Source organism: Centruroides vittatus, unplaced genomic scaffold, assembly GCF_030686945.1.
Source record: "Centruroides vittatus isolate TY-2023 unplaced genomic scaffold, ASM3068694v2 contig_1777, whole genome shotgun sequence".
Taxonomy (NCBI): domain Eukaryota; kingdom Metazoa; phylum Arthropoda; class Arachnida; order Scorpiones; family Buthidae; genus Centruroides; species Centruroides vittatus.
Window position 1 is genome coordinate 951162 of NW_027121088.1, and position 25018 is coordinate 976179.

Sequence of the window (25018 nt, forward strand, 5' to 3'; positions counted from 1 at the left end):
TAATAGAATTAGACAAATTAGTCACTTATTCTTAACAAGCAAAATCTTAGCTCATCATTCAGCTATAAAAATGTATAAGGGAAATAAACTTTTTGTTATAATTTTATTACTTGCTTGACCCTTCATTTTTGATGATTATGTTAAATAATTAAGAGTTTAAAAAGTAATGTAAAAAAACTTTAATTTTATAAAATAGAGTATACTGATGAAAAATGTACTATCACAATGGATCTTTCCTAATAGGCAACAGAGAGATTTAGAGATTTTGTCCTTTCTCTCAATGAACTTCCATAACAATCGTATATTAGTAAAACACAGCTTTTTTTTCTCTTTTCAACATCTCAATTAAGAGTTCAAGAGTAGGAATGTTTCATGAAATAAAAATTGTTTTAAAGAGCATTAGTTTTTTTAATTAAGATGTAATGAGCTAATTGTATATTTTACTAATGTTTTGCTATGCTTTTTCATTTTATATCACAATGACAAATTGAATTTCCAATTCACATTTCAGCAAAATTTTTATGTAGATTTTATTTAAATACTTTTAAATCTAAACACAAGTTAAATATAGACTTACAATGTGATTATTACAAAAATTGCTAAATTATTATATTTTTAAATTGATATATTATTTTTATGATGTTTCAGAGATAAATACTAGAGCATCAAAGAGAACTCAAATACAACCTCCTGTGGAGAAACGTACATATAACAAAACAACAGATAGCAGTTCAGATGATATAGAAACTAAAGAAAATAAACGTAAATTATTATTATTATTATTATTATTATTATTATATAAAGTGTGAAAACAATTTTGAATTTATAGTTTATATTATAATAGATTGTTCCTATACTAAATTTTTTGCTATTGCTGTCTTCGCAATTTCTAGAAAAATTTTGTAGAAATTGCAAGAACAAATACTTATACATAATCATGTTTAAAGTTGGTATTCATATACTATACCTTGAATTCATTAACTCCTGATCAAACTTATGAAAATACCTAGGAAAGACATTGTTTATCATAAGTTCAGTTTTGCCATTTTACAACTTTTTGATTTTCCAGTTTTGATATTTGATACCTTTAAATGTAATAAAGGAATAAAGTTAAGAATATCAATACATGAAAAGAAAAAAACAAAATATATAAAATTTGCAAAATCTTCAATAAATGTAGAAAGATTGAGACTTAACAGATTGATGGTCAGATGACTGAAGCAATAAAGACATGAATAAGAAGTTAAAAATTATACAATTTAGCAATAAAACTTACAAAAATTCAAAATATGGCAGATACTTTTTGTTTTGAGTAATTTAGGATGCAGTTTAAATAATAATGCCAGCATTTCAACCATATCTACAGATAATCAAAATAAGATGCATTTATTGTACATACTTTTTGTTAATTTGTTGTGAAATTGTGTTAGTAACAATCACATGGCTTTTTCCACCTTTATTGTACATAATTTTATTTCTTATAAGTTCTATTGCTGAATTGTGTGATTTTTAAGCATTAGACTAGTTGAAGCTATGCTTATTTCTAAATTTTGACTAAAAACAATACAGATATCCCCATATGCAACAGTAGTTAGGTTTCAAAATTATTAATATGGTTTGCTACTCAAATCCATTCTATATGAAACAAAAGACTAATACAAAATATAGGGTTAGGTCCCAAAATTAGCAAAAGTATACTATTCTTTTTTGTAATTAAGAGAAGTATGTTTATTAAAGCAATCAATAAATAACTAACAATCACAATCGAATGTATTGCATGTTAATATTAATTTTTCTTCGCTGCTAAACACTGTTAAATGAGGACATTTTCTTTTTGGCAAAATATCATCATTTGAGCTTTCCTGTTGACCTTAGTCTGAAGTATTGACTACATCTTGATTTTTTTTCCTAAATTTTTTTTTAAAAATCTGATATTTGTATTTACATAATAGATCTTTAAAAATTGAATCTTTTTATTTAGTAACTTTAAATTTTATCTATAAAAGCAAAACAAAACACAGCAACAGTCTTTTGAGTTCATTTAGAGCACTATCACCAATGACAGCAATACCTGGTTTATAGGAAGCTAGGACAAGGAAGAAGAAAAATTGTACAATCAGTTCTCATTAAAGAAAACGGCACTAAAAGCATGAAACAACATTGAAAATTTCAATATTCTAAAATCCATGGACATATATGATACAATATGCATGCTTGCTTGAATAAAAAAATATCAAATAACTGTGTTTGCACTTAAAAATTATGTTTTGTATAGAGATTTTCCTCAATTCTTGAACTTTGTGAAAGCAAAATCTTATAGAAATGCTGTGTTGTGCGAGGGATACTTGTACGAGGGCTATTTTTTAAATAAGGTCTGTTTGTGAATAAAAGTGAGAATAATGCGCAATCACGGCAGTATGCATATGCTTCTGCTCCGAGCAAGCTTGGCGCGCGTTTTGATGCCATTTGCAGCCATATCGTCTGTCTGTATGCTGAGCTGTAGAAGTTTAAAATGTTTAAGAAAATTGAGTCTCCCGCCGACTGTGAGATACGATCTGTTATTCGATTCTTGAATGCAAGAAACTTGGCAGCAGCGGAAATTCACTGTCAGATTTGTGAAGTTTACGGTGATAATGCTATGAGTGACAGTAAAGTTCGAAAATGGGTAAGAATGTTCAAGAATGGGCAAGTTAATTTGCATGATGAGCCACGCCCTGGTCGACCTTCTCTGATTTCTAAAGATTTGGTTCGTGATGTGGATAAGAAAATTCGAGAGGACCGACGATTCATGATTTCAACGTTATCAATTGAATTTCCACAGATTTCAAGATCAGTTTTGTATACCATTGTTTCGGAGAAACTGAATTATCGAAAATTGTTTTGTCGGTGGGTTCCAAGACTGCTTTCTGACGATCACAAAACAAAAAGATTAAACAGTGCTTTATCGTTTTGACTCGATACGATCATCCACACAGTCCAGACCTTGCACCCAGTGATTTTCACTTGTTTCGATACTTAAAGGAGTTCCTTGGTGGTCAACATTTCAACGACGAAGGAGAAGTGAAAACTGCAGTCGTGGATTGGGCTTCTTGACAGGCGGCAGATTTCTTTGAAGTCGGAATTCAAAAAATTGTTGAGCGGTATGACAAATGTTTAAACAAAATGGAAATTATGTAGAAAAGTAGATAAAAGTATGTAGAATATAGAAAAAAATATATTTTAACGATATTTACAGTATTTTTCTTCTTATTAAAAAACGGACCTTATTTAAAAAATAGCCCTCGTATTTTTAAAATTTGGATACATAAATTTTTCAACTAAACAAACTAGATGATCAAATGAAAGGAAGACTTGCAAAATATATCATGAGGAGTTTGATAACATTGTGTGTCAGTCACTTCACTGACTCATTTGTCAATGCATAGTGTTAACCCATATTATTTAACATTTATTTAAATAAATTAAATGCTGCAATAATTGGATATGCCTTATACACTAGAAAAGGAATTTTTTATTGTGGAAAGTTATACAAAGAAGTGTTATTAAAGTGACAGTGTGTGTGAAAATATTCCAAATCATCTGTGCTGACAAAAGTTTGTTTACAAGCTTTTTAATAAATGGTGGTCAGAAGAACTTGTATAAGAAAGACTTGTAAAAAAAAAAGTTTTTCAAAGAAAGACTAAAACATTTGAACATGTTAAGAAACAAGTCCCACAAAAATCTTTAGTATTTATCTCAACAGACAGTTTTATGAACAGAACCTTAAGATAAATCTATGAAAATGATCAAATTTTGGCCTAATAAAATAAGGGTTGTCTTTGAACTTTTTATTTTTAAATGTTTTAAATGTTGGTCTAGAGTTTTAAATGTTACCTCTCAAGTCAAAAGTGAATAAATAAATATTCAAAATTTAAGTGTTTCCTGTGGTGCTTAGCAGAGCAGTAATAAGCACCAAGCCTGTCTGACTCACGACTCATGATGTGTCTTGCAAATCTTCATTTCATTTGATCACCTGGTAGTTGAATGTACAGAATGTAAATTAATTCAATTATTATTTTATGTACAGTATATGTAATATTATGTATAATAATGTTTATAACTATTATATACTAATTTTTATATGTAATAATAATTAGGTCCACAGAATGAATATAGTAAAAGAAGTGAAGCAGTCAGTAAGCAAAATACTCAAAAGGTTTGTTTATTTTGTCTTTGTTTTTTTTTTTTTTTTTTTATTGACTCAAATGTACTTATATTTACAATATAAGCATAGACAGAATATAATTTATATGCATGAAGAAAGAAAACAGGATTATAATCTACGAATTTTTTCAATGACAAATAATTTTTTCTAAGAGAATCATGTAGGACAACTTTTTTTTAGTAATGAAATGTTTCAATAAATCAGTAATGAATAATAGCATGCACCCAATAAAACAGAATCATCATGAAATTTTAGCACAGGATTTAAAGTAAAACTAGTATATAACCTGTATATCTAAATCCAACATTAGAAAAGGTTTTCTCCTATTACCAATTTATACTCCAGTTATATCTACTCTATGTATATAAAAGCTCAACCTAAAATTATCACACCTTTTTTGTCGTGGAAAAACAAAATACAAACAGCAGCACTGGGAATTGATGAATTGTTATGAAATTTTTTAACAAATGAGCAAAGTGAGTGGGGATGGGAGGTAGGGCTAAGAGAATAAAGTGAGGGTGTTGAATCATTGTGAAATTTTTATTGTGAATAGTTATATTGGGAATAAGTTGGCTAACTTGTATGGTAAGTGAGAAAAGTGAACTATGGTATTGGAATATTTTTATGCTGGAACATTCAAAAAATCCTGATGTTTGACCACTTTGAAAAAAAAAAAAAAAAAAGAATTTTTGTTCTGGAATTTGAAGGTTCTATTAACAATGTAAAAACAGGTAAACAGATACTAAAAATATCTTCTTTACTCACCATGTCTAATCACCAGGAACAAACTGTTCTCCACAACAGAGATGACCTTTTTTTAGAGGCTACGCCTCTGCCAAATTATGTAAAACAGTCTAAAATGTCCACAGGTGACAATCCCATCACAATTAAAAATATATTTCTTTGTATAATAGGGTTGGCAGAAATACAGTATTAACAATGTAAAAACACATAAACAGATTGTTTTACATAATTTGGCAGATGCGTAGCCTTTAAAGAAAGGTCGTCTCTGCTGTGGAGACTAGTTTGTTCCTGGTGATTGGACATGGCGAGTAAAGAAGATATTTTTAGTATCTGTTTGTGTTTTTACATTGTTAATACTGTATTTTCACCAGCCCTATTTTACATTGAAGATTCTATGTTTGATCTTGATGAGGAAAATCTGGAAAGTTTGTTTATTTTATATGATTGAATAAAAACTAAGTTTTTTCAATTAATTTTGAGTATGGAGGTGCATTTTAAAATGGATCCAAGTTGGGTTTATGTTACAGAATCCTCATTTGGAATCAGACAGATGAAAACATACATATTAAAATTTTTGTTATGAATCTATATATATAATCGAGACGAGTTGATAATAATAATAATAATAATTAGCGCAGAGCCCAAACAGTTAGGAGTTGAAAGTTGAAATTTGGTACACAGTTAGGGTATATCACAAGAACGCACACTAAGAAGGGATTTTTCGAAATTCCTCTTCACGGGAGGCAGGATTAAAGCTTCTATATACATTATCGAGACGTGTCCAAATGGTTAGGAGTTGAAAGTTGAAATTTGGTACACAGGGTACCAAATTTAAGCAATTGTATTACACCAAAGTGTTAAGTAACAGTGATAGTATTAAGTAACAATGGAGAACAAGAGAAAGCGACGTGCAAGATTTACGGGCGCTGGAGAAAAATAAAAAGAAAGAAAGAAAAAAGAGTAATATGTTAGAACATATTTGATTTTCAAATTTAAACAGATTAGTTTGGTTTTTCTCGACCCTTTTTCTTTAGAACATTTGATGAAAATCGAAGGATATAATCAGAACACGTCGTGAAAATCGAACAATATTAGAACATTTGATTTTCAAATTCGACCTTTCTTTAGAAATACTTAGTTTGTTGATGAAATTACTCTTTTTATTTTGTGACTATAGTGTAATAATCTTAATCTTCACTATCGTTACTTTTGCCCGAGCAACGCTGGACCTACCTGCTAGTAGTCTATATTTAGAACAAGTGGGCAAAGTGAGCAGAGAGTTGGGCTGCCATAGGCAGCCATGGTGGCAGAGCCCCTATTATTTTAAGATTAAGAACTTGCTTTTCACTTAAAAGCAATATTAATCAATTGCAGATTTTGTTGTCACTTGAAACTTGAAAATTTTTTATGCATCTCACTTTGGTGGTCACAGATCCAGCATAAAGTCTACTATGAATAAAAGTCTACAAACAAGGTTCTCTGAATGAAAGTGTACTTACTACCAATTTACCACCCAAGAAGTAAGATTAAATATGTACTAGATATTCACATTACCTCATTTTTAGTTTATCCTCACATCTTTTAAATATTTTTGCAATTGTGATGGTTGAACCATAAAAATGAAATTAGTGTTATTGAAGCTTGCTATTACATCTACAGAATTGTAAAAGTTTGGATATATGATTTCATCAAGAACAAGCAAACAGAAATGAGACATTAAAATTAATTGAGAGGTATCAAAATATTTATAAAAATTCATAAAACATGGATGGGTTTAATAAGTCATGTCATACTAATGCTATATGATTTGGCCTTAGTTTTCTCTCTCCTGGATGGACTGATTTTCAATAGAGAGAAATAAAGAATGAAATCCATAATTCAAATTATCTGTGAGGTTTCATTTTATATTTTGAAATTTTTACAATAGCAAGAGTTAGCTATTGTAAAAAATCAAAATTTTTTACTTCATCTTGGATGTCTGGATGATTTTCTGGAAAGAGAAATTATATTTTAAAAAATTTTAATTTAGAATTCTGTAAATAAAAAGTCTAAAACTTCAAAGTTCATTGAAAAACAAAATTGTTTTTCAACTTTGAAGTTTTATATATAGTGAATTCTGTTTGCATCAGTAATTAAGTTTTCTCCATGTATATAAATTTTATTCTTATCATAGCTTTGATATGAATAATAAACTTGATAAGAAAGTTCCTTAAATATGAATCCAATTCAGAATTTTTTGTTGGTTAAAAGTTTTTAGAAATCAAAGCACTTTTTTGTCTATACAACTATCATTAGGAGTCAACAAGAGATGTCAAACTAATGGCATCTTGTAATCTTTATTTCTCTTGTTAAGTCCTGATAAAAATGTAAAATTGATTTTGATATGCTTATTAATTTGTAATTATGGAGACTAAGGAAATTTGAACTCGTAAATCAGTAAACTTTATTAAAATGTTTAAAAGAAAAAATATTTATCAATTAATAGAACTATTGGGTGGATTTTGTAAAGTAATGCTTTCAGTTAGTCAACCCAAAGAGATTTGATTGAGAATATTTGAATTTTTATTTTGTTTTGAGACATTAATTTTTCTGTGTTTTTTGTTCACTGGATTTTAATTTCTTATAATGGTTATTGTTTGTTTTTTGATTAGTTTAATGCATTTTTATTTTTACTTTTGTTTGAAAAAATCATCTGCTGTTATTTGCACTGCATAATTACATATAATTGTTTATATTTGTAAAGTATATTTTAATCAATATTTTCCAATCTCTATTACTGACTTACTGCTTGCTGACTTATTTCTAACAGACAGAACTCATTACATTGTCAAGGATATTTTCATTTAATTTGTAATTACTTAATCTTAATTTTAATTAATTCACTTTCAACGTGTGTTGTGTATCTTAGCTGAAGATAGAAAATTAAATAAGCCATTCACTTGATTTCAAACATACTTTAATACGTAACTGATCAGTTTTGAAAATTCATTTATTTACATATATATTTGCTTTTTAACATTCATTTTGTAGGTTCAAATGAAACCACCAACCTGCTTTATTTCTTTAGCTTTTGTTGTCCTATCCTAAAACCCTCCAGTTATAGGGAAAATCAGATCGGTTTTAGGCTAAAACTTTTTCCAGCAAAACTTGTGATGCAGTGGGTAATAGGCATAAGGTCACAGGGCAGTTTTACCCTAGATTTACCCCAAATATAAGACTACCCTAAAGATTACCCTGAGAGGTTGAAATTATCCTAGAAACAGCAGCACTGCTTATAATAATTACACAATAACTTTTTTAAAGTTATAATTATTAGCTCTGAAATTACTTTAAAAACTATTTATTTCTTCTTTTAATTTAGGATTCACCTGTAAATAAAAAATCTAAAACTTCAAATAAGCTTCCTATAACAAGAGGATTGAGTAAAGGACCACCACCAGAGCTTTCTAAGAAACCCCTCTTTCCTCCTCTTAACAAACAAAGTGATAAAGCTACCTGTTCCACCAAGTCTTCAAACTTGAAGAAATTGGATGAGAAACAATCTGAACTTTCTTCAGAATCAACAGACGACGGCAACCAAGAGGAATGCAAAATACAATGAATTGATTGATGAATTATTGATTGTTTTTGTTTTATTTTGAATGTGAACATTATTCATTTGTACAGTTCTTTTAGTATATTCTTTTGTCATATTTATTTTCATTTAAATAGTTCATTTTATCATAATATTAGAAAACAAGAATAAATGTAATATTCATTCCTACTTATACCAATGACAAAAGAAATCATTTCATTCCTTATTTATTCCAAAGTAATAATATAGCAATTAAACAGTATTAGTTAATTAATTACAGATTTTACAGTATTCATTTTCTTTCTTGATTCTTCATACTGTATTGAGTTTGACCAGTTTAATAGACTATGCATTAGTATATAAGTATTTATAATACTATGTTATAAAATGTAATCTAAATATTGTTCTTGGGATTGAAAGTTGGAAACTCTTTTGACAGTACTTGAGAAGATTTGGTTCTCTCTAATCATTCTTCTGAAAGTAGTTAATGTGGTAATGTGTCAGGATAGTATCATAATTTTGTCATATTACTGTGTTCCGTCATCTCTGCATAATAGTGTGTATATTTAATTTTCTGTATACATTATAACATTGTATAATTATCAATATTATATGTACTTCTGAAAACATGGTATTTAATATTCTATTGATAATTATTAATTTATAGTCTGCGGAGTTTTCAGGAAAGAAAACATGGTACTGTATTAAACAATCCCCCCCTTAGAAACTGTGCATGTCAGCAGACGATGGCTCACAGGTTGCCACTAATAGTACACTGGTTATAACTTTTAAAATTTGATTTATAATATTAGGTTGATATAGAAATGTTTTAAATCTCATCACTGACTGAAATGCAGTTTAAGATATTTGATATCTTGTAATGGATATGTTATGGTATTTGAATGCATGTATGCCACTAATTTGATTAAAATGTTAAAACGAATATATCACAATTGATTTAGGATTTTTATAATAATAATAATAATATAATTTTACAGATATACTGTATCATGATATTGATATGAAAGTATTATTGATTTTTGTACCAAATTAAAAGGTCTAGTTTTTCTAAATTTTCATTTATCTGAAATATAATCCTAATCAGTTTCAGATGATAAAGTTTTACTAAAAGAAAAGTTTAAATTATATTTTTTGTGAAGATTAATTAAACAGACTCCTGATCCTAAGATTCAGCAATTAAGTTTGTTGATCAGTGAATCAGCGGAATCTCTTCTAAAAATCAATGTCAAAACTTGCGAAAATCTTATTTGGTAATTATTGAATTATGGAATGTATGATACATTTAGTTTTGGTTCTGGATCCAGATTTTCGAAGTTTTAGGAAGTTTCACTTTCTAAAATTTCCCTAATAGACTGATATAAGTAGAAAAATATAATTTGAGTTTTTTAATATGATGCAAATAATTAGAATTAATTTATAAATTCATATGCCATTAAATGAGAGATCAGTTTGCAATCTTCCACAATAATATTGGAGACGATCTTCATTAGTCTACATATGTAAAAAAATAGTTTTTATATAATTACGAAGAAGGGAAAAATCTCAAGACGTGAATTTTCTCAGTTATTTTTCAAAAATTCGAACATTACTTTTTATTGTTAGTTACTAGGGCGGAGCGATACACATTTAAGATTAGCATATCTGTTCCATTCTTGTATTAGGAAACACTATAGCATATAAAAATATTGAAAATAAAATGTCTGGTGAACATTAATGCAGTTTCGTCTTTGGTAATAATTAGGTAAATAAATTAATGCTAAGCATTTATTCATTCAAATATTTATATACAAAATATTTAAAGTTTTGGCAGGCTGGTTGAGACAACCCGATGGCAGAAGTGTTAGCTTATTATTCTGGTAAACGCCAGGACCAAATCAGGATGGGCGAAGAAATGCAGGAATTTCCTGGGTGTTCTGTACCGGTATTGGATTGGATTGATGAGATAAGGGTATCAAATGTCGGATTGGATTTTTGATAAAATAATAGGAAAAAATTTATTTTGAAAAGTTGCTATTTACGCTAGTGGTCACCAAAGAGGTGCCTAAAGCGCTAGAATATCTGGGATCTGTCGATATTAAGTGTAAAATGCAATGCTGGATTGCTCAAGTCAGACTCATGCCTAGAGGCCCCGAAATTGAAGAAAAAAAAAATTTACTAATGCAATTGTATAGTCCAGGGATGGCGAGCCTTTTTGAGTCCGCGTGCCATATTGTAAGCATACTTAGCTTTAAAGATGTTAATGCGTGCCAATGTCTTAGACTTCGAATAATAATATTTAAAGAAATTAAACGAATACGCTTTAATTCGAATAAACGTAAAAAATCTGATTGAAAAAAAAGATGATCAGGTGATAAACAGAAAGGATGATTGAAAAAGACAGAAATCATATGATACATCACGTGCCAGATGATTTCTCTTACGTACCACAGGTTCGCCATCCCTGGTATAGTCCATTTAGAAGCCGAGCGGTCAAGGTGGCTGGGGACACGGGATCGAATCCGGACGGGTCGAAAAGTCCCCAGGAATTTTTCGGGGGGTAGTCCGTCCGGATATGTCGGCCCCGCTCATCATCCAGCCGCCCCATTGTGGGCCTCGCCGAACCCATAATGGGCTTACTAAAAGAGGCCCTCTTAGTGTCCACAGGGCAGAAAGAGTTTTTTTTTTTAAATGCAATTGTATATCATAATTTATTATTAATTCTAAAGTTACAGCTAGACGTAGTTAGTTCATGATATACAGATTGAAGACTACATAATTTTTATATTAGGCCTTAAACTACCACTGGTAAAGTGAGTTCATAATCTTAAAATACAATAAATAGAATAATCGAATAAACTTGTATAGGCTAATATTTACTACATGCGTGCTATTTACTTAACTGATTTACCATCATCCAGTTGATAATTAGTGATTATGTTTAATGGTTAAAATCATGTTTGATAATACTGATTACCACGAGGAAGAAAAACGTGTTAATATAAGCAGTAGGCCCAATAATTACCATAACCACTATTTGCCATAATGAAGACTGCACGTTTCATGATGTAATTTGAAAAATAGGTTAAATACAATTACAACACTGCTTGCGATAATTTTGCGACATTGAACGTGAGAAAATTTATAGAAATAATTGCCATATAGTTTAATCTATGGAACGAATGTTTTAGGCTTATTCAACTATACTATATACTAATATATTTAGGTAGCGCACAGTATTTGACCAAGTTATAGCAGGACATTTCACTTGTTATGATTCGAAACGCTAATGACATTCATCTCATCATAACTTATATTTGCAAGAATATCTTTTTTGTCCGAGTCTAAGATTTGCAGCCCAAAAGTGTAGAAATTATGACTGTTTTCTAGCTTGTACTCATGGTGGCTAACCGCATTGTGATTCAAACTCAATTATGATTAATGATTTAATGTGTTCGTGTCTCGCGTGAAAGGGACGAAAAGATTAATCTTACAGCTTGAAAATGCATTCGTTCATTATTACTAAAAAAAAATATAATTTCCAAGTACAATTTTTTTAATTATTATTATCCGCCCTGTGTGGCACTAAGATGGCCGTTTTACATACCCATCGGGGGTTCGGCCAGATCCACAATGGGGGACGGATGATTAAGGACTGGGCCTAACATATCCATACGAAAAAACCCCAAAAATTTCTGGTGTTTTTCGACTATCCGGATTTGATCCCGTGTTCCCCATAACTGTTACTATCATCCAGAAACTTGTTCCTGAGATCGTCAAGATGATGTTTTACTCTTGGACAGTCTTCGAAAGTTCAAATTCAAGCTGTAAAAAAGTTTTATTATTTCTTTGTGACTTTTTCTAATATTGCCCTCAACACTACAAGAGAGATAATATATAGCCTCATCTTGTTATAGAGAGATAATACAGGAGATAGCCTGTTTCGTCTCACCATAGATTTCATTGTGAAAGAGCGTGACAACAAGCCGAACGAAAAAAAATTCAGGAAACATTCGTTCATTTCCAAGTTTTATTCTCTCGGAAACTGCAAGAATCGAACATGGCAATATTAGTGTGTGTTTCTTTTAACGGTAGAGAAATTTGGAAACTTATCACTGGACATTTTAACTCCTTGGGACTCCGGCGAATTAAATACTTTTTAATTTTAATGTAGTTAAACATAAAAACGAAAAAAAATTATAGAAATGTGTTAATTTTGAAGAAAAAGCTTCAAAGTATAATTTCCTTTGTCTCGCCTTAGCGCGAAACTTGACACCGATGTGTCATTGTTTACACAGCTGGATGACCTTGAGAACAGCTGGTGTCGTCTTTCGCGGGACATTCTCATGAAACTCTCGGGAGGAGAAGGGTAAAAAGTAGGGTGAATACTAGATGGCGGTATATTTCTAAATATTTTTTTAAAATTACGATTTTAATTGAAATTTCCGACCCCCCGACTTAATTAAACGTATATATAATAAAATCTATTAATTAAAAAAATTAAAAAACTATTGGATGCTGTTTTTGACATCAGAAAATAGCTTTAAATAACTTTACCGAAGTAAAATCGACGCACTAGAACTTTAGAAAGATGAATAAAGTTTTATAAAAAAATCCCATAAAAAAACCATTAAGCGTTAATTGCGTGTCATTAAAGGTTAATTAAACTCGCAATAAAATTTTTTCGCGCGGGTAAAAATTTTTCAAAAAATTTGGAGACTTAGAAAACATCCGAAAAATCAAAAAAAAAAAAAAATTTTTTTAGGGGTCCTAAAGGACCCCATTTTTTGTAACGCTATACAACTTGCCCGAGATATCTCGGGCTAAGGGCTGAACGCGTTAATATTCCATCTGTCTCATAGCATTCTTATTAAATATTAAATTTTATCCATTTTGCAAAATCCTAATGTCTTAAACATTAGCAGAGGAAAGAACACATAATCGCATCTGACCATCAAGCGGCTAAGCAAGCATGCCAATGACAGTCTGTTTTATACGAAACGCAATCATTAGTTTTCTTGCTTGACGTTTGCTGCCACCATCAGACTGCAAATCTATTTTTATTACATGAAAATACATGCACGTTTTTATAGTAACAATGTCATCTGCCATTTCCAAAACTTATACGTCAGCGAAGTAGACTTGAACTCTTGTCTGCAGCGCACAAATTAAACTCGATTTCTTACATAGGCTATTATACACTTGATTCGAAACGTTCGTACAAAACAGATCACTTGTAATGCTCTGTGCATATAACTGTCATGTGTTCATGAGAAAAGCATTCATATTTGCAAATTACCTTCACTTATAACTTATAGGATGATTTTATCTACAGTATGTGTTTTGAATCGTCCTCTAGTGATAAAATATGAAGAGGTATAAACCCTAAATAGACATTTATAAACCGAATTTAGTTCTCATTCTCGCTAAAAGGGTAACGTTACAATGGCCTTCGGAGAACCTAACAAAGAAGATAATTAATTACTACCATTTTACCTTTCTGTATTCAATCAATGTCAGAGGGAAATAAAGGCATCAATCTACAGACTGACCTTTATAAATAAATAAAAATTAGATGTCAGTAGAGTTAATAACCTTTATAACAATTGTCAGCTGCGATCAATCAATTTTGCTCAGAAACTAATTTAAAGCCAAACAATTTTTATTTTTTGCCAGTTTAAATTAATTATATCTTTTCTAATTTCTTTAAAGCTAATTATTATTTTATAAAAATTAATATTGTTAATTTGAAAAAATTGTAGACCTATAAATTTCCATTTTCATTTGTCTATCTGTCCTTTTTTCGTCTCGTGAATGGTGTTAAATAGATAAAAGCCAAAACCAGATACGGAAAGCTTGGAGGCAGGAGGCCCCGATTAACTATATACGAACTACCGGTTTACACTAAAATCATGCTATTTTAATTCAAAATTTTCCCCTGAACGGAATTAGATACATGACCGGCATGACTTCATTCATTGTTAACAGGAAAAGTATCGTGTACAGGGGCAAGGCACTACTAAACTGCATTGTGACGATTGACAATAAATAATTGCTTGCATTAGAAATGAAGTGTTATTGATTTTTTTGTACATACGGATTCACAAATAGGCTAATTAAAAAACAATGTGCAAATATTTTTAAACACTATCATTGAAGATTCAAACTCGTCACCTTCAAAAACTCTAGAAACGTACTGTACTTTGTGCTTATTCATAATATGATATTAAGTAATTTTCCTTTTTGGATGCTGTAATCTCGCTAGCCAGATGAAAAGAGGGCCTGTTGCGGGGAATAACTTTTATTCAGCTAAAAAGTAGTCGTTAGCCTCCTCCTTGATGAAATAATGATCTATGAAAAGTTTCATTGCATTTGCTCAAACCATGTACTGTACAAATGAATAAGGAACAGAACAATTTAATATATAAAGTTTATTAATTAAAGTTCTATATTAATTTCTAAAAATTCCATTAACATTTTCTATCAGTTCATTTTGAATCTTTATAAATTTATACAAGATCCCTTTCAATATACATAAGTGGAATAAGAAATTATAAAGCCATTTTCTTTTCTGGATTTAATGAATATCTTAAACGTTTACTTAAAATTAAACGCATATACCTAAATACTATAGATTTTTATACACAATTTTTCCTCTTTTAATCACGTACATAATCAAATTATTGTGTTCACCAATTTGGTATATTAAATGCTCCCACCTAAAATGAATAAAAATATTCATTTATATTGTATGATATATATAGCCTATATAATTTTAACACTTCATAAAATAATACCGGAATGAAAATTGATACCTGTGATGCCTTAAAATTAAGATATCTGCCAATTTTCCTATCTCTATAGAGCCATTTGTATGGGATCTTCCCAGAGCGTAGGCAGAATTGATGGTTGCAGCTACTAATGCTTCTTTAAGTGTCATATTCAAGTTAATACATGCAAGATTCATGATCAGTGGCTGGGTAGATGAATCGTATAAAAGTTAAATTTAAATCTAAATTATTATTTATGTTAATAATAAATGTATTTACCATGGATAAACAGTATGCATTTGGGTTAAAGTCTGTACCAAGCGCTACGGCGACTCCTCCTCCTATCATTTTCCTTACTGGGGGAGGTTTCAGCTTTAAAATATAAGCAGTAGTTGGTAAAATAATAGCAGTTGTGTCGGATAAAGCCATTGCTTTGACTCCTTCATCACTAATTTCTTCCAAATGGGATATTGCGTGTGCTCCAATGCTTGCACCCATCTGTAGATAGAAAAGATCAATGGGTTTGCAATTCAAATAAAATAAATAAAATTTAATGTTAAAACATTGTTTTATGTTTTTTTAACACATACAACAGCTATTTTTTACACAATCGAGTAGAATTAATTATAAATTAATGCGAATTCCTACACGTTTTCCGGATAATGTTTACAGTTGGGTGCCGAGAACAGTGAACTGCGAGGTCGTGACGCAATCAGCGCATATTTTCACGTTTTCTCGTGACACCTAATGATCCACCCAAAATATAAATATCCCAAATGATTTTTTGAAGGGGACAAAGGGGAAGAAAAAACATCATATCTGATTTAGCTGACAGCTATGGCCTCTTATATCGTTCTGTTAAACAGGGAGTTGGCTAAATTGATAGTTGACTCGCACCAGGTAATAGAATACCTGGGAGTTAAAAGTGATGAAGGTTAAAAGTTGCAATCGATTGTAGATAAGTTGCCTCGAGTGATTACAGTCGAATGTTACACGAAATTATCATTTGGGCAAATGATGTCTTCCTCGTATACCAGAAAGTTTCAGGATAAAATTGCTCAGGAAAGTTCTGTTTTGCTTCCGAATAACTACTTTAAAATACTCAGTCGAGTGTACTTAAACCGCCGGGATCGCTGGTTCATGCTCCTTAACCGAAGTAACAAGATCATCGAAGGGGTTGTCAATAGAATTAGACTTTTTTTTCATGTCTTGAGAGCTCTATGTAACCTATAACATGCTTGGAAACATTAAAATTCATATTCACATACTATATTTTGGCTTACGTACAGCTTTGGCACTGCGTTGCTGTGTCAATGTAAATATAATGATACAGTAACTAACTATTCAGTGACATCTCTGTAGTAGTAATCACTATTAAAAATAAAAAGCCAAATCAAGAAATTTCTTCCGATACTATAAAAGTTTTTTAAAAAATGTGTTTTTAGGTACTTTGCGGAATACAGTGCCAATTTTGCCCCATCTATAATAAAAGTATGCCCCTGATATACAATGTGTCCAATAAAATCTGTCTTTTACGACTCTGTACGAAATCTTTTGACTGTCTGTGAATTAGAAAATTGGCCTTGGGAAAGTTTCACCAAATCTCCACATAACGCGTATAATAACGTAGATAATCCTATCGCCATGTGCCCTGGGCGGTGATGTACCGTAAGATTAAAGATAGACGTATATAAATCTTCCTTAGAATAGTGCACCCTTATGTGGACTGCTGCTGCTCTAAAAATGTGCATTTAAATGGGCTTCTCTATTATCAGATGGGGAGTCCCATTAATGTAAAACGTAGGGAAGAGAATAGGGAACATGAAAAGTGCTCTCTTAAGCGTGGTCCCTTATCCAGTGCTCAATTAATTAACTGGACTCAACTGTATATTGCTTAGGCTATAATGTTTAGGCAGTAGAAATTTAGTACTTACTTCAGCGGCTCCCATAGAATTCAATTCGTCGCCATGAAAATTTAGTCGAAGACCTATGGAGCGCCCTTTTTGAAGAATCTTGCGAGATTGCTGCAAGTCAAAAACACCTTTTTCACAGAAGACATCGATGCTGTCTACGTGTAACTCTCCCTCATCCATTAATTGCTTCAATTTAGGAATTTGATTATCAATAACGGATCGAGTTGCTTCTTCTGCCGTCTTACTTCTGCAATGGCATACCCTACATTAATCTATAACTTATATAAAAAAGTAAAATTATGATACAAATATAACCATTACACATCATTAGAAATAATGCGGTTGTTTTTAATGCTTTAGCAAGTCATTAAATCGAAAACACGATTTTCAAGGATTGATAAAAACTTACACGCAAACATCATTCAAGAATGGAAGATATATAACGCATACCCCATATATTTAGTTAATTATTTGGTTGAAAAACAATGGATTTTAGTCCAAATTGGTAATTTGCACTAAGGTGCTTTATAGTGATAGCAAACTAGTTATTTGTAAACGACAATAACGAGTTACTTATCGATATAATATTGACGACTTTTAAACCATCGATAGTCGATGAGACCACATCCTATGTAACGCGCTCTGTAATGTTGGCCTAGACATCCTTCCACTCCCTTAGTGTTATATAATTTATGGAAGGCTCCCTATGGTCAGACGTAACCATTAATTGATAAATCGATGCCAACAATCGAAAGTTTGGCCGTAGGGAGCCTTCCATAAATTACGTAACACCAAGGGGTGGATCTATAACAGTATTACGGAGAGTTACGTAGGATGGGGTGTTCTTTATACAGCGTTATGTAACAATATCTGTGGTTACGACTTTTTTGTATGAAAGTACTCCGTTTCCTAAATAGTTACGAAAATCTAATTCTTGCCTATTTGTAAGCAGTGGCATCAAGATACGGTAATTGGTTCGAATTTCCTCCTATCTGCGCAGTGTAAATTATCTAGCCGACTAAAATCGGTGATCACGCTCATGTTTTAAGCACTAAAAATGATAAGTTATTATTAATATTTACTTATAAAAAATCATATAACAGATTTTTCTTAATGTCCTAGCCTGAAGGCTACTAAGGCATGTATGATCGAGTCTTCGGTTCGGAAACTCTGGCAACAGAAGGGTGTTATTCTCGTAGCATTGTGTAATTCTTTTCCTAGGGATCTAGGTAGTAGGGTCCAATGAGTAGAATTGCGGTATCACCACCACTAAGATAACTCGAGCACGTGTGCAAGTTCTATTTTTGCGTCTCTTACGAATTTAATGCAAATATGTCAAGAATTCCTATTTTTGATTATCATCAAAACTCCTTTGAATTGAGTTTGGATGGTATGAACGTCTGGCAACGTTGCGTAAGATTATTCCTCGCCGGACGAGAAACTCGCTACTGTACCAGGGCCACTTGTTAGATCATGCAATATTATAGACTAAATCTGTATAAATATTCAATATATAATGCAAGCGTTAATACTTGGACCGTTGGAGCTCGTAACTTTACTTTTACAGTGTAATGTTTTTGTTCCATTTTTTGTCATAATTCAAATCGGGTACTTAAGGAATGTGTTCTGGCACCCGCGGGTGATACACGCCCTGTATGCCCGCTTGCGACGGTACGTTGCGATAGGGTGGGAGGGTAATAAAAATGTTTAAAAAATAGAGTTATGTAATTTATGGGATCTTCCTTATCTACTTTTTGTACTCTTTCCGATCTGTGAGCATTAATAAAGCTTTTTTTAAATCAAATCATGCTCATAATGGTGACGTAGGTTCAATATATTCAGGACAGACCTATTAAAACTATTCTGTTTGCGAACCGGAACGAACTTAATGGAGTTTCTCTCCTTTAGTATACGTTTTATAGATTACATTCATATTACATTATTTTAAAAATTTTTCTAGTTTAACAATTTTAATAAATTATGAAAGAATATACTTGTTAGGAATGTTATAAAAATCATTTCTAAAAAAACTCCAACTCTGAATACAATTTTTTTATATTCTAGTATAATTATCACGCATCACGTAAGTTCAAGTAAGAGATAAATTACGTTGATAAAAATCAGGATCCGACTGTCGTTATAAATCCTTCAGGACAGTTATTTAATGTCCAAATTCTAAAAGATCTCCATTCGTTATATATTAAAAAAAAACAATTAAAAATCGAGATTTTTAATTGTTTTTTTTTAAATTTTTAATGTTAATTTTTAATGTTATTAAATTTCTCAAATAAGATATAAACGATACAATATAGGTTCTCTGTATAATATGTACGGTGACTTTGTTGCTAACCCTATACAATTTAATGAGATTTCTACCTAGAAAAGAACAATTTCTCGATATTTTCATGAAACAATACGATAAATATGTTCATCTTCACTTGTATAAAACGTGTGAACTTACTTAGGTACAGAGTGTGCACCACAGAACGTAGAAGATAATTCTATGGGAATAGCATCACGCGCTTTCTCTATTATCCTGAGCAACCTCATTTCAGATTCGCAATCCAATCCATAACCAGATTTAACTTCGACGAGGGTCGTGCCATTTTGCATCATCCTAAAAATCCTCTGTTTAAACAGATCCAGTAGTATTTCGTCTGATGCTTTGCGTGTTTCATCGACTGTGAACTGAATTCCACCTCCCGCTTTATGAATCTCCATGTAAGTAGCACCTCGAAGCTACAGAATATTAAAATTGATATACATTAACAAAAATATTCAATAATATTTTGAATTTATGAATAATTAAAGAATTACCTTCATTTCGAATTCGTGAACTCGATCTCCTGCCCAAATCGGATGAGTATGGGCATCAATAAGTCCTAAAATGCATATTTATAATAAAAAACATGGGTTTAATGGCTAAAAGTTTAAATATAAATTTATTAAAGTGTGTATAATAAATTAAATTTTACATTAATTACGCTCATTTGCATATTTTTTTTTAATAAATATTTATATACTCTATAGGTAGAAGCAACTAAATGTTGGAAATGTTCTAAGTTAGTTTTTTTTTAAATAAAAGGAATAGACAGGATTAACATTTACGCATAAAGATTAATATAAAACTTAGCCACAAGGTAAGAAATAGCGCTATATTCATAATAATGTTTGATACTAAATGCTACGAACTTTGAGATTTTTAAAATAAAATTTAGTAGTTGTAAAGAATACAGTCAAAGAATTATCTACATTCTGCAACAACATCTACTGTAAAATCATATATTATCGATACGGCGTGTTTTGGAGTTGTTGAGAATACAAATACTGTTATAATGGAAAACTTCCTAGTTTAAAGGTAATGGAAATGTTTAATCTTGATGAGCATGCTATATAAAATGATGAATAATAATCTTCTGATCCTCAAAATATGACAGAAAAATCATCTATGGGCAAGTCTGAGAGTCCACAATTGCCTCATATAAGAGATTAATAATAAATATTTTAGTAAATTAAATTTTAGAGTTTTTACCGAACATTATAAAGATCAAGAAAATTTTCAATCTTATTTTATAAACATTGCTGCAGCTGTGTTTTGAACAGCTGAAGCAATAAAATTAATCGGGATAGATCTATATTACTAGATACAAACGTTCGAACGATACACGGATGACAGTTTAAATCTGAACATTCCTTAAAGATCAAGCGACCAATCCGTATCAGAGTATGAATAAAGCGCCATTTCTTACCTCGTGGTACATTTCGGAATTAGTTTGCTATCTTCTCAGAAGTCTCCTGTATAAAACACACCACATTTGAAAATTTTCTCAGTAAATAATTTACACGTGAAGTAGAAGTTTAGCATGATTATTAAGTAATCATCACCTGATTTTTCAAAATGGAAATTTTTACTTACATAAAAGTTTCTCACGATCGCGTGAATTTTATTTATTCAATGAATTCTAAACACTCATAAATTACCATACATATATATATAACTACATAATCAAAATGTCTAATCACCTGGTATCAAACATTTACCACTGGCATCCAATTTCTCATCAAATTTCGCACCCTTATATTTTGCCGCAATAACTTCATCCTTGCCAATATCTTCTATCTTTCCATCTCTATAATTTAAATTTTATTAAGATCCTAAGAAATTATTAGGACAAAAGTAAATTATTATTATTATTTCTCAAGAAAAAAATTGAAATACAACATCTAAAAGCTACGTAAAGCTACATTGCAACTCGGTAGTTTCAGTTTAAGTATTCACAACGTGTTATTATCTTTAAAAAAACTCGATAATAAAGCTTTGCAGTGCAAGTTTTTTATTAAAAAACGAAATTATTCTTGTAAATAATTATAATAATAAATTATCACATCGAATAACATTCATATTTGAGATAACTTCAAAGAAATCTTTCGGGATTCGGCTTATACTGACCTAATTTGCATATCGCGGCTTACGTCTATCAGTTGTATAAGATTATAATAAATTTTTATGTATTTTTTTGTTGAAATATATATAATATTTTTCATTTATTATTTATTTTTAACACGCTCTCTTTAAATCTTTCTTTTATCTAGTATCAAATGGCTTATTGTACATCTGATATATCTCAAGTGGAGCCGCTGAATTAACGCTTTAATTCACCGAGAAACGTGTTATTTTCTTAATTATTTTTTCATAAATAAAAATAATTCTAATTATTATTTTGAGACATTGAACAGCAGCATAATTTATGTACTATTTTTAAAAAACATGCATTATGAATTGGTCTTTAGAAGGTCTTATAAAAATATAATAATAGTTAATTCATAACCAATAAAAGCTCAATTTTCAGCATTTATATCGACATAAAAGTTATAATAACTGCTATAAACATATGGCATATTTTTAGAGAATATATAAAATGGCAGAAGAATTCGACTTGCATTATTGTTATTCGTAAAAATATGAAAATGAATGCAATTTTTATCTTCGTGCTCATTACTGTCGCCATCATTGGTGATGCGTACGCTTTAAATGGTAAGAAATTTTATAAATTAAAACATTTTATTAAAATTAATAAAAACTTTGCTTAAATTTTATGTAAAAAAGTTCAATTATATAATAATATTTTATTAATTTAGAAAACTTTAATCGGCGCCATTTTAGAGCTTTATTCAAGAGGTAATTGAAGTGTATATTTTCTTTTTTATTATAATTTTTATGTTTCAAAATTCAAATTATTGTATTAAAATGTTTAATTATTAAAGTAATGTTATTTATGAATTAATTAACATTTAAACAAATTATTGAACGTAGAAGTTCAATATGAATTTATAATAGTTCCCATTACAATTGAAACTTTAACTATTAATTATTAATTATCATGTAAGTTTTTAAAATATTTATTAACTAATGTTGATTGATTATTATTTAATAGGCAAATATGTCATGATGTTGGTTCCACTTGTTCATTAGCCTATGATAATTGTTGTGAACCATATTGTTGCAGTTACGGGGAATGTGTAGCTGATTGCTCATAAAACCTTCATGCTGGATTTTCGTCCTGGTTTTCTTTCTTAAATATTTATCTAATAAATCAATTTTTAAATAAATAATCATTATTGATAAATTTGTTAAAAATTAGTTTTAAAGTTTTTTAAAAACTGTACCCCCGTTTATAATTATGAACTTCTATTAAAATTATGTAATAATTTCTTTAAGATTGTAAATAAAAATATGAAATTATAAAATTCTTAAAAGTGTTTTACCTTAATTTACAAATTATTAAGATAATAATTTCCTTTCTTGTAAAGTGTATAAGTTACAAAACTGCTATTTGTGAATAACATTAATTTATGTTTGATAAAAGTTCATGAAAGGTTATCTTTCAAAGCCAAGAGTTTAAAAACATGAAAAAATAACATAAAAACTCGCACCGCAATAGTTTAACTTATTTTTTTAGATTATTATGCCATATCTGCAGTTCTTCTTGTTATTATTTTGGTTCTTTTCTTTTAAATTTGGAGTTATTCTTACAATTACTGTATTTGCAGAATTACACAGGACTTGCCTTGTAGGTTTACAATTGCAATAAGAACTGCAATTTTTTTTTTTTTAAATTGAAATTTCATGTCTGCCGTTATGTTTTCAATTGTAATCCCATACTCGCATGTCTTCAATTAATTATACAGTAAAACTTCGTTTTACAAAGTGATTAGGTTTCCAGCCAACTGTTCATAAAGTGAATTGTAAACTGACTGCAAAATTGTAATATATTTAAATGAGATTAGTTCTTTCGGTATGAAAATTGACTACTAAAAGTTAATATTTAAATTTTAATAAAGATTTATGGTTATTTTATAATTTTACATTAAAAATAAAAACAATTTATTTGAAAACGATGGCATAATGAAAAAGCCTTAATGAGATTGGCTTACAAGTTAGTCGAGGGCCATTTAGATCAAAAAGCTCCGAGATTTTTCTCGTTAGAAACTGCAATAAGGATGTCTGTTGGATCTTTTTCTTTCTCTCCTCCAATATGTTATAACACAGTTGAGAGTATTTATTACAGCTCTGGAAGAGCTGCATTCCCAATCAAGAAATTCACAGGCAATTTATATCCGCGATAAAGCTTTCTTTAAGTATCTTTGTGTTGAGATCCCGAGTGGTACCATTTCCTGAAAAAAACCTTCCTGAAAAAAATTCTTAACCTTCTTCCTGTTCAAGTTGTGCTGCTAGAGTTTCCAACTCTTTCATTGAAAGTGCTCTACACGAGTTTCGAACAACTCGTTGACATCATCAATGTGAAGATTCCCAATGTCAACATTCTTGGCCATTCCACCCACACACATCAACTATATCTGAAACAGGCTCAAACCCAGAAACGTCAGAAACCTCATCAGGCCATCATTTCCACCAGACACAATTCATACATGACAAACATTTCAGCAACCTGGATAAAAAAATGTTACAATGCTCTTAAGAATATTAAAGAGCTTCCAAAAATAGTTACTGGTTTTTTTTACCAAAATTTTGCCAACTCTAACAATTGCAATATTACACTTATGTTTTGTCTTTTATAATATTTTGAATTATTTTGGATATTGTAAGAAAATTTGAATAATTATAATTGAACTTAACATAAATTTAATTAAAATTTTTAATATTTTTTCATCCACAGCAACTAATATCAAGCTTATTCACTAAATTGAACTTTGAAACTAAGATTAATAAGCGTTTATTATGAAAACGATACGTTTACCGGTCACATTTTGCATTTGTAAATATCTTGAACACACTTGTGCTATTAAATTTATTGGCATTTTATTTTAATAAAACGCATTCATTAAATCAATTTTATTAACGATTCATAAACTTTATCGACCATAAATATAAAATTTTATACGTTAATAAAGGAGAAAAGCAGACTACTTTATCATGTTATCAAGCATCTAAAAAATGCCAAAACATTTTAAGAATTCTGTGAATTTATATAATTTTTACAGTAAATACACTTGGTTTATTATTTAATTGTCTCGATTAAATAATTAATAAATATCGGCAAGATTTTTTTGATTTTAAAACTACTTACTCATCAACCACAACACTTATTCCTCCTTCCAATGTTATCAAGTTATTCATCTCATTTCCTTTGACTACTAACTGTCGATTATTCACTACTTGGACCACTTGTTCAGCAGAATGAATCAATAGTTTCTTGCTTAAATTTTTAGCCATGTTTATTTGCTCGAAAGATTATTACAAGTGAAAAATGAATAGTGACTTTATCTGCATGACCTTAGATGTTATCTTATTGAA

The 25018-nt window shown here is 30.1% G+C and overlaps 2 protein-coding genes and 1 long non-coding RNA gene across 5 annotated transcripts in view; 2 read left to right on the forward strand and 1 right to left on the reverse strand.

Annotated features, from left to right (window-relative positions):
* Positions 1-8732, forward strand: part of LOC136969360 (centromere protein F-like) — a 352144-nt gene extending 343412 nt beyond the window's left edge. For all 3 annotated transcript variants that reach the window (XM_067263490.1, XM_067263489.1, XM_067263491.1), the window contains exons 12-14: positions 649-762; positions 4137-4195; positions 8310-8732. In XM_067263490.1, the coding sequence (XP_067119591.1) occupies positions 649-762; positions 4137-4195; positions 8310-8549 (413 nt within the window). In that variant the 3' untranslated portion in view covers positions 8550-8732. The remainder of the gene's footprint in view (positions 1-648; positions 763-4136; positions 4196-8309) is intronic.
* Positions 8733-15113: 6381 nt separating this feature from the next.
* Positions 15114-24996, reverse strand: LOC136969367 (probable imidazolonepropionase). Its single transcript, XM_067263505.1, has 8 exons — positions 24792-24996; positions 21226-21332; positions 20020-20084; positions 19664-19941; positions 17224-17449; positions 15569-15787; positions 15335-15495; positions 15114-15238 (listed from the first exon to the last, which is right to left on the reverse strand). Exons 1-8 carry the CDS (start codon positions 24935-24937, stop codon positions 15148-15150), a joined length of 1293 nt encoding a protein of 430 aa, XP_067119606.1. The 5' UTR covers positions 24938-24996; the 3' UTR covers positions 15114-15147.
* On the forward strand, positions 22100-22950 carry LOC136969371 (uncharacterized). The gene is made up of 3 exons (XR_010879812.1): positions 22100-22237; positions 22342-22381; positions 22638-22950. It is a non-coding gene; the product is annotated as an uncharacterized lncRNA (long non-coding RNA).
* Positions 24997-25018: the final 22 nt, after the last annotated feature.

Coding starts and splice junctions, on each gene's coding strand:
- LOC136969367 (XM_067263505.1), bottom strand. CDS start 24,937: ATGGCTAAAAATTTAAGCAAGAAACTATTGATTCATTCTGCTGAACAA. Junction 15,788..17,223: donor ATTCTATGGGAGCCGCTGAA/GTAAGTACTAAA, acceptor TTCTATCTACAG/ATGGGTGCAAGCATTGGAGC. Junction 15,496..15,568: donor ATGCATACTGTTTATCCATG/GTAAATACATTT, acceptor TCATCTACCCAG/CCACTGATCATGAATCTTGC.